The sequence below is a fragment of the Hemicordylus capensis genome, chromosome 12 (genome assembly GCF_027244095.1).
Source record: "Hemicordylus capensis ecotype Gifberg chromosome 12, rHemCap1.1.pri, whole genome shotgun sequence".
In the NCBI taxonomy this organism is placed as follows: Eukaryota; Metazoa; Chordata; class Lepidosauria; order Squamata; family Cordylidae; genus Hemicordylus; species Hemicordylus capensis.
This window is the reverse complement of record NC_069668.1, coordinates 16,415,666-16,425,849: the sequence shown is the minus strand read 5'-3', so window position 1 is coordinate 16,425,849 and position 10,184 is coordinate 16,415,666. Positions and strand designations below refer to the sequence as shown.

Sequence of the window (10,184 nt, the reverse complement as noted above, 5' to 3'; positions counted from 1 at the left end):
CCGCCCCGAAGCAAAGCGACCCCGGGAGGGGAGTCTGCCGAGCGCAGCGTCCCGGGGCTCCCGCGAGGAAACCAGCTCTGGCGCGCAGCAGCAGCAGCAGCAGCAGAGATGGACTCCTCCTGCGGCCAGGCGGCTGCCTGTTGGGCCAAGTCCCTGCTGGGGCGACTCGGCGCTGCTTGGCCCGGGCGGGGGGCGGGGGTGCTGGCAAGCCAGGCTGTAGGGCAGCAGGCAGCGCTCTGCGTGCTCGGCCGGCGGCGCTCGTCGGGGGCGGCAGCGGCGCGCGCGGAGTCCCCTCGGTGCCCGCCCCTCTGCCTGCTGCCGGCCCGCCCGCCCCATTTGCATAGCAGCTAAAGGGCCTCGGGAGGCGGCCGGGCCCGCAGAGGCGTCCCGGGCCGCGCCGTCGGGGAGAGGCTCTGGGGCTGGCGCGCGGGTCAGCCGCAGCAGCAGCAGCAGCAGCTGGGGGGGCGGCTCCGCAGGGCCCCCTTCCCCCCTTCCCCCCCTCCCCGCCCCGGGCGAAGATGGTGTCCCAGCTGAGCGCCCTCCAGCAAGAGCTGCTGGGCGCCCTGCTGGCTTCCGGGGCCACCCGCGAGGGGCTGGCCCACGCCCTGGAGGAGCTGCTGCCCGCCGCCGGCGCCGGGGACCGCGGCGGCGCGGGGGGCTTCGGGGTCAAGCTGGAGAACCTGCAGCTCTCGCCGGGCAGCGGCGGCGGCGGCGAGGCGGGCGACAGCAAGCCGGTCTTCCACACGCTCACCAACGGGCACGGCGGCGGCGGCAAGGGGGCTAAGCTGTCCGGCGACGAGGCCTCCGAGGAGGACGGCGACGACTTCGACACCCCCCAGATCCTGCGGGAGCTGCAGGCGCTCAACACCGAGGAGGCGGCCGAGCAGCGGGCCGAGGTGGACCGCATGATCAGGTGCGGGGTTGCGGGGAGGGCGGGCGGGCGGGCAGCGCAGCCCCGCGAGGGTCGCGCAGCCGAGGCGCGCGGGAGGGCAGCCCAAGCCGCCCTCTCCCAAAGCTGAGCCCCCCCCCCCGCCGCCGCCGCCAGCTCGCTTTCAACTCTCGCCGAACCTTCGGAAAGATCAAAGGGATGGAATGTTCGCGACTCCGATGGAACGCGGCGGGGCGGCGTGGGGGGGGTGGGGGGGGTCCTTGTGTCTTTCGCCTCCCTCCGCGCCCCCCCCCCGGTTAAGATCCTGCCCAACAACGCCAGTGAATCATGGCCAGCTGTCGTTAGGTCGGGCTAAGGTTGCGCCGCTCTACCTGACGAATGGCCAGCCTGCACTGCCGGCACAGCACGGCGCTGGGCCTGGGCCTGGGGTGGGGTGGGGTGGGGTGAGGGGCAGAGAGAAACCGGAGCTTCTGGGAAGGGAGGGCAGCTGTGCCTCCGCTGGGCGCCCCCCCCTCGTTATTATCCTAATACATAGATATATAATTTACATAGTTTACATAGATATATAAACAAACCAATAAATCGGATAGCTGTTCCCCAAAGTGATTATCCTAAGGATAATGACCGAAATGACGCAGGATGACTTGATAATGAATTATTAGGAATGAATTATTATTATTATTATTATTATTATTATTATTATTATTATTATTATTATTATTATTACGAATTATGATTGAATGGCATCGACCCCGCCCCCCCCATTATTTCGCTTCCCTAATAGAAACAATGGCCACGTCAATAAATGTGTGTCCTGTCCTGGGTATTCTTGAATCGGGACCCCCCCCTCCCACCCCGTGGCGCGGCTTTCGGTGGCGGGGCTGCTGACCCACCCCGAGTGAGTTCCAGCGACGCCGACCCTCCGCCTGAACGCAGAAAGAAAGAGGCCTCGACGGAAGGGGGGGGGCCAGTTTGGAAGCCGGAGCAGGCTTCCCGATCGGGGAAGGGCAGCTGTGGGCGAGGGACCCCCTGCGCCTCTGCCTTCCGGAGGGCCTGACTTCAGCCCCCCTGGGCTCAGCGGGCGTCGGCTCCAGTTTGGGGTCTCCGGTTCCCTCGAGGTGGGAACCCGCCTCGCTCGCTTTCCCCCATCGCCGCCTTCCTCCCGCGCGCCCTGAGCTCAAAGCGCTGCGGATATTTATATCCCGCTTTCCAACCAGAGCTGCCAAAGCGGTTTACATAGATACATAAACAAACGAATAAATCGGGTCGCTGTCCCCAAAGGGCCCCCAATCGGAAAAAGAAACCCTTTGCTCATTTAGCAGGGGGGGGGCGTTTTTAAAGGTGCTTCCTACACACATACTTACTCTGTGTGTCTTACATTTTCCTTTACAAATACACCTCCAGTTAGAAAACAAGCCCCCCCCAGGACAAAACTTCTTACAAAGCAAATGAAAATGAAATGGCCACAGACCTTAAATGGAGACTTACAAGAAGTAGTTATTTCAGGGATTCATTTGTGCAACCCGTCGAGATCCAACACACACACACACACACACACACACACACACACACACACACACACACACACAAATACAAATGAGAGGACGGTGCTCTCTTGAGAAAAGTAGCCCCTTAGCCGTTTAGCTTGCGCTCTTGGAGAGGGGCGCAGAGCGCCAGGCCCTCCGCCATCAGATCCTTCCTGCATGCCGCTTGAACGGAAGGAATCGGGCCCTTTCCCTGGGGCTGGAAATGGCCCCCTAGAATTAATCGCGGGTCCGAAGGACCCACCGATCAGCTGGCTGTGGCTGTTTGGGAGACGCTAAAAGGGGGCTCTCTCCAGTCTGCCCTCCCGTCAAACGCTTATTAAAAATGGACTCAGGTTAAGTGGGTTGTGTGTGTGTGTGTGTGTGTGTGTGTGTGATAACTCCCTGGAGGAGGCTCGTTTGTGAGGATCCTTGGTTGGTTGCAGTCGGTTTCTTCCCAGGCCTTGTGTGCCTTCAGAGCGGTCTCTTCTTTCCCTTTTCGATTTCAGGTTTAGAAACGCAGAATATGGCTAGGTCGCGCTGCTCGACAACAAAAGTTCTCCGCGCCCTTTGCGCAGAGAGAGGAGAACTCGATGAGAAAAGGGATTGACAAACACAAACATACAAGTGTGTGTGTGTGCGCGCATTGTGTATTCTGGCGTATGCCCACCGTGTCCTGATTTCACGTGGGATGGTGACCGCGGCATTCACAGACGCAAACCTACAACTCGAGCTGCCCTGAAATTCGTGTCTTGAATCTTGAATGTTACGGCCACCATTCAAAACAAAAGAAAAAGATTAATTTCACAGCCGTAAATGGAGTATAGATGATTAATGGTTAGAGTATATATGATTCGGGTCTGATTTCCCCACTGAGTCGGCTTTTTAAAAAGGACTGAAAGTTTAAAATAATAATAATAATAACAAAGAGCAACCAGTGAGAGCATTATTTAAAAAGAACAACAAACCCAAACACTTTTAAGTGACCTTCAGTCTTGACCGACTCTAACTTTCGGTTTCCCCCCCAACTGCCTGAGGCTGCCTCCACGTCCCCTTGGTGACTGTCGACATCCTCCGCATTTCTTTTGATTTATTTCTATTTTATTTATTTCGCATATTTGTATACCGCCCACTACCGAAGTCTTTAGGCGGTTTACAACATTTAAAACAAAGCAATTTTTTTTTAAAAAAAGCCCAACAATTGAAACCGTGTTACGATTTCATTCCATGTTGACATCCACTAATATCTTCATGCATAATATTTGGAGTCCCAGCCGGGGAATCTTGTATTTTGCCTCGATTCCTTTTGGACCCAGTCAGGGATCACCCCACACGTGTTCCAGAGCAGAGAAGGATGGGAGGACGTTTTTCTCCTCTATTTATTTTATAATAACGCACACACGCATCTTTGCATCCAGTCGGGATGGGGGAATTCATAAATAGAGGCGTGAGTTTGATGAAAGGGGGATCGAATAATAATTAACTCCGAGCAAACCTTTCCACTTCCTAGTGAGATTATTATTATTTTTTTCCCCCTTCCTCTCGCCGGGCCCTGTGCAAGCCCTAGAGAATTCCCCCTTCCAACCTATAACTTTTGACAGGTTGGTTACTAATTATCCCGCGGTCGTTTATAGATTTTATTTTATTTTTTTTTATTTTTTTTTGCTTTCTCTCTTTAGCAAAAAAATCAACTAAATAACCTCTGGCATTTATTAACCTCCGCTGCCTCCATTTAAACAGAAGCTGGGAATTATTCCCAGCGTAGCTGGACTTTGCAGGTCGCTCTCGAAGGTAGGGCTGGAAGTGGCTTTCAGAGGGAAGGCAGGGAACTTTCCCCCCCGTCTAAACCGAGCTGTCGAGGTCTTGGGGTTGGAGACGGGATCCTGACGCCTTTTTGCTTAGTAGCAACGCTGCAGAACTCCCCGGTATAAAGAGAGAGAGATTTTAAACCGGATCCTTGAGAGAGATTTTAAACCGGATCCTTTTAAATCAGATCCTCCCCTCCCCTGGCGAGGGGAGTTTCAGAGAAACAGGCGACTCGTTCCGAGAAGAGGAGATTTCGGATCGCGGTCTGACCCTGGTCTGAACTTAGGCGGAGAACGGAAGAAAAGCGCTGGGAAGGAGCAGGTCTTCCTTCCAGCCCCACCGAAATCGAGGGGGCGTCTGGTGCAGGCCCCTGCCTTGCTTCTACTCCGAAGCAAGCCTCCTCGGGGGTTCAGTTGGGCTTCTTCGAAGTCCAGCTCAACCCAGTTTCACTCCTCTGTGAAACCCAGTTTCACTTCCGAAGGAGGGTCGGCTCTGCGGGCTACAAGCCTGACTCTTCTTTTTACCTGGAAGGAACCCCCTGGCCTCCTCCCCACCCCCCCACCCCCCGCTGAGCAAAGTGAGGCTTACTCCTAAGTAAACCTTGAATTGGACAGGAGAAAGCATTCCTCCTCTCTCGTGTTTTATTCCCTTGCCGTTTACCTGGATGATAATAATAATAATTAATAATCCCTGCGAATTTAATGGAACTGCAAAGCCATTGGATGTAAATTCTTAACTGGATAACAAAACAAACAAACAAACAAACAAACATAATCATAATAAATCGCAAGGAGTTTAATGGGGCTTCACCCAAAGTAATTTGTCCTAAGTTCTTATCTGGGTAATAATAACAAATAAATAAATAAATGCCAGCAAGTTTAATGGGACTGCATCCAAAGTAATATGTCCCAAATGCTTTACTGAGTTACCTGGATAACAAAATATAATAATAATAATAATAATAATAATAATAATAATAATAATAATAATAATAATAATAAATGCCCGTGAATTTAATGGGACTTCATCCAAAATAATATCTCCTAAGTTCTTAACTGAACTACCTGTATAACAAAATAGTAGTAGTAGTAGTAGTAAGTTACAGAAGGCCACACTACTCGGGAAAGCACGAATACTGCAACGTTCTCTTTAATTTTTCTGTAATTATCGGCCAATAATCAAAGTACCAAATCCAATCAATAACCTCTGGTAGACTGTGTGTAAATAGCATATTTATTAATGCCATATTAATAAATATTAATAAATAGCATATTTATTAATGCCATATTAAAGCATATTAATGCCAGCGAGTTTAATGGGACTTCAAAGTAATATGTCCTAAATTCTTAACTGGGTTACCTGGATAACAAAATAAAATCATCATCATCATCATCATCATCATCATCATCATCCCAGTGGTCATTGGCGCCCTGGGTGCAGTCCCAAAAGACCTTGAAGAGCACCTCAACACCATCGGGGCCACAGAAATCACCCTCAGCCAATTACAAAAAGCAGCTTTACTGGGAACAGCCTATATTCTGCGACGAGATCATATCTATAATAATAACAGCAACAACACTGATAATAAAATCCAGCCATCCCAGGTCCTTGGGAAGGACTCGATGTCTGGATGAAAACAAACCAGTCAATAACACCTGTCTGACTGTGTCAACAAGAAATAAAATAATAATAATAAATTAATTAACTAACAAATTAATTAAACCCCGGCGAGGGGCTTCGCCCCAAGAGATTTGTGGCGAACTCTTCGCCGTGTAGCTTGGGCCGGTGTCCTGATCTTTCAGCCCGAGGGCGGGGGGGGGGGCCTTCCTCGGAAGCCCCGAAGCGGGGAGGGATTCGTGCCAAGGGGCTTGCGGCGCGGGGCGCTCCCGGGAGAGCCCTTTCCCTGGGAGGAATGAGTCGCAGTGGCCTGGATCGAGGCCGCGGCGGCTCCTGGCAGCAGCTCCGCGGCGGGTTCAGGGCGGCAGGGCCGGGAGAGCAAAGCCGCCCGAGGAGTCCGGTCCCTTTCCCCGCCTGTTTCCCGCAGGAAAGGGAGCCTGAGCGCCCTGCGACTTCTTCCTCCTGCCGGGTCCGGGCGAGCTTGCTGCAAGCCGCCGCCGCCGTCTGGGCTCGATCCTCAGCCCCTCCGCTTTCCGCCCCATGCAATGCTGTCTAGCAGCCCCGCCCCGATCCACGCTAACCCCTTCCCGCGGGCGCGCCTTACGCGCACTCCTTACGCGCGCCTTACGCGCACTCCTTAGACCCCCCAAGTCAATGCGCGCAGCAGCCGGGTTGCGGGTTCAAATCGCAAAACTTTGGATTCGGAGCTGGGGAGGAGGAGGAGGAGGAGGAAGTCAGAGAGTCGCGCCGCCGGCAACTCGGGTTTCGGTGGATTGAGGCGTGTGAACTCTGACACCGAGCCGGTTTCCTCTGCTTTCCTTAGCCAAGTGCGGGGACTTTTCAGGGGAAGGGGACTCCGAGGTCGTCTAGTCCACCCCGCTCCGGGCAGGAAACGATATGCTTAGATATCATATCCATATGCTTAGATATTCGCCCTGCGCTGTTCGGTAGGGCTTACTTTGAAGTAAGGGTGCATGGACTCGTTTGGCAGGGTCTTTCCGATTTTAATACCTTCCCCAGCATATTAGATTCTTGCGGAGGCATTTATTACAGAAAACCACAGGGCTCTGTGGACGCCAGGGGTCGAAACTGACCTGATGGCACACTTAACAACAAAAAAGACAGCTGAATTTTTCAATTTGCAGCTGCTTAAAAAAGAAAGTTGTTTCTGAGTGCCAGAAGTCAGCCCTGGGGGTCTGTTAGGCTGTTCTTAATCAATGTTTTTTTTAAAAATGGTTGTTGCCACATGATTTCTAATGCTCTCTCATAGTTAAAAACCCTCCAGTTTTCAGTCCTACTTTATTTTGACTGATCCTATGTGCCTCCCTGGTTTTAAGACGTTTCTTCTTGCCTTTTCTCATTTGTACCTGTATCCCTTTTCCAGCAAATATATTGTTGCATTCAGCTGTAGGGAAAAGAAATAATATGAGAACTTACACACCGGACATATGCCAAATGTATATCAAAGCTAAGAGGCTCCTTTTCTTTTAGGAGTTTTCTGTCTGTGTGTGTGTGTGTGAGAGAGAGAGAGATGGATAAGGTTGAAAAGCAACTTAAATCACTTAATATTTGTATCACCATATCTTTGCAAATGTTCGATCATCAGAAGGTTGGCGTTAGATTTGTGCAGGCTTTGATTTGCCCCATGCCCTCAGCGGGCAAGTAGAGCTAAATGGAGCTTCCATGTTCAGCACCACTCTACCTCTCTGAATGGCTGCTTTGATTTGCCCCATGCCCTCAGCGGGCAAGTAGAGCTAAATGGAGCTTCCATGTTCAGCACCACTCTACCTCTCTGAATGGCTGCTATTAGCAGCTGCTGTGGGAGAGAGAAGCAAGGGCAAGCCAGCATCTCTAGGAGTGCCCAGAAACATCTGGGTGGCCGCTCCGGGAGACGGAATGCGAGCCCAGACGGACTTTCTCCGCACACAACAAAGCCGTTCCTGTGTTTTCAGTCAATCTGTCTCTCCTGTATCTGCCCCCAGACTGATGGCGTGGAAGATACCAAAGCATATAAACGTCCAGCACGTGGGACTCTGGCTGTTATTAATTTATTTCTATAAATCATCAACCGAAAGATACACAAGCGCTTGCGATGAAAGGCGAGGAGGGTTACTGATTGGTGAAGTTGTGAATCAAGCCCAAGTGGTGTGTGTGTGTGTGTGTGTGTGTGTGTGTGTGTGTGTGTGTGTGTGGACGCTGGTTGGTGCAGGAGGACGAGGGAAACCCCGACAGAGAGATCCACACACACACACACACACACACACACCCCACCCGGCCTCTGCTTCCAAAGCATGCTCTTAAATCAACAAACAGAAGCTTGTGTAGGAGTTGTCACCACCTTGCAGCCGGGTTCTTCAAATATCACAGCTCTTTCTGCTGACACCCAGGTTGTGGCACGCTGGCCTGCAGGAGGCCAGATCGGAACTCGTGTCTCGGCGAAGGGAGCACCGTCCCCTTCTCGTCTCGGGGAATCTCCAGGACCGTTCTTCTCCCCCCCACGTTTAGGAGAGGTGGGTGGGACTCCAAGAGGTCTTGCCAGCGGCACAAGCCAGCCCTCCCAGGAAAAGTGTGCTAAGGATCGAGCCCAAATGACCCTAATGGAGGAGGAGGGTTTTTTTTTTTTGCTTTTTTTTAAAAAAAGCCTCCTTTTCTGAGGAATGGCCCCTCAAGCACAAGATCGCTGCCCAGTGTGTGTGTGTGTGTCAAACAAGGCACAGTTGCCTTTGCTTCCCGGCACAGAGGGGCACCTCGGTCATTTTGGAGCCTGGACCTAAAGGCTTTCGGAGCCTCCCCGGCACACTTCACTACTAGGAGGCTTGAATGCTACCCAGCTACACTTCTTCCCTGGGGTGTTTTGCAAGGGCCCTTGGGCTGTAGTCAAGCTGGCAACAGGCTAGCAGTTGCTTTTAGGAACGTAGGAACATAGGAAACTGCCATTTACTGAGTCAGACCCTTGGTCTATCCAGCTCAGTGTTGTCTTCACAGACTGGCAGCAACTTCTCCAAGGTTGCAGGCAGGAGTCTCTCTCTCAGCCCTCTCTTGGAAATGCTGCCAGGGAGGGAACTGGGAACCTTCTGCTCATCCCAGAGTGGCGGTTCCATCATCCCCTGAGGGGGAGAATCTCTTCCAGTGCTCACACTTCTAGTCTCCCTTTCATATGCAACCAGGGTGGACCCTGCTTAGCTAAGGGGACACGGCATGCTTGCTCCCACCAGACCAGCTTTCCTCTCCTAAAAAGATCTCAAGTACAGAGCCAGGAAAGATCTTCGGGAATAGAGGAAGCTGCCATATACTGAGTCAGACCCTTGGTCCACCTAGCTCGGGATAGTCTACCCAGACTGGCAGCGGCTTCTCCCAGGTTGCAGGCAGGAGTCTCTCTCCCAGCCCTATCTCCTTGGAGATGCTGCCAGGGAGGGAACTGGGAACCTTCAGCTCTTCCCAGAGCGGCTCCATCATCCCCTGAGGGGGAATCTCTTCCAGGGCTCACACTTCTTGTCTCCCATCCAAATGCAAACCAGGGCAGACCCCGCTTAGCTACGCAGACAAGTCACGCTTGCGACCACCTGGCCAGCTCTCCTCTCCCACCGCCACCGACCCCAGTTCTGGACTTGCTTTTAAAAACAAAAACAACCACCACCTTTTTTAATCCTTGTGTTTATTTTTATTTGTGTGTGTGCGCATTTTTTTTTTTTTACGCTTCTGGCCTTTTAAACATCCAGCTGTAGGCGAAACAAGAGGCACTTTGCATCAGTCAAAAACTGGGGGGGGGTCACCTCAGCACCGCAGAGATGGCCTGTTCCCATTTATAATCAGCACAGACCTCTCCCTGGGGTAGACTTGGCGGGGGTCCCTCAAAACCTGGCAGGTCCCTGTTTTTGCAATGGGTCGCAGTCTGTGTCGTCTGGAGAAGGTGATTTTCCACAGCCAGCCACGAGGGCAGGCTGGCGGTGAACTGGATTGGGCCGGAGGTGCTGTGGACCAGCCATCACCTGGTCTTGCGGAGCCTCAAAGCGGATTCTTTTCTGGGAAGAAGGCGCGCGGGCAACGCTGACCCTCAGGACTGACTGAATGGTGTGTCCTTCTCGTGGTTCAGAAAGCCGGAGAGCCAGATTTTCGATCATGCATTTCCCTCCCGGCCTAAAGGTAGTAGGAGCCCTGAGCAGTGTACAGGTGAAACTCGGAAAATTAGAATATCGTGCAAAAGTCCATTAATTTCAGTCATGCAAATTAAAAGGTGAAACTGATCTATGAGACAGACGCATTACCTGCAAAGCGAGAGAAGTCCAGCCTTAAATTGTTATAATTGTGATGATCATGGCGTACAGCTCATGAAAACCCCAAATCCACAA

The 10,184-nt window shown here is 52.3% G+C and overlaps 1 protein-coding gene across 2 annotated transcripts in view; it reads left to right on the top strand.

The window, feature by feature from the left end:
- Positions 1-468: 468 nt before the first annotated feature.
- The window catches only part of HNF1B (HNF1 homeobox B), a 55,126-nt gene continuing 45,410 nt past the window's right edge, over positions 469-10,184 (top strand). For both annotated transcript variants that reach the window (XM_053275624.1, XM_053275623.1), the window contains exon 1: positions 469-913. In XM_053275624.1, the coding sequence (XP_053131599.1) occupies positions 519-913 (395 nt within the window). In that variant the 5' untranslated portion in view covers positions 469-518. The remainder of the gene's footprint in view (positions 914-10,184) is intronic.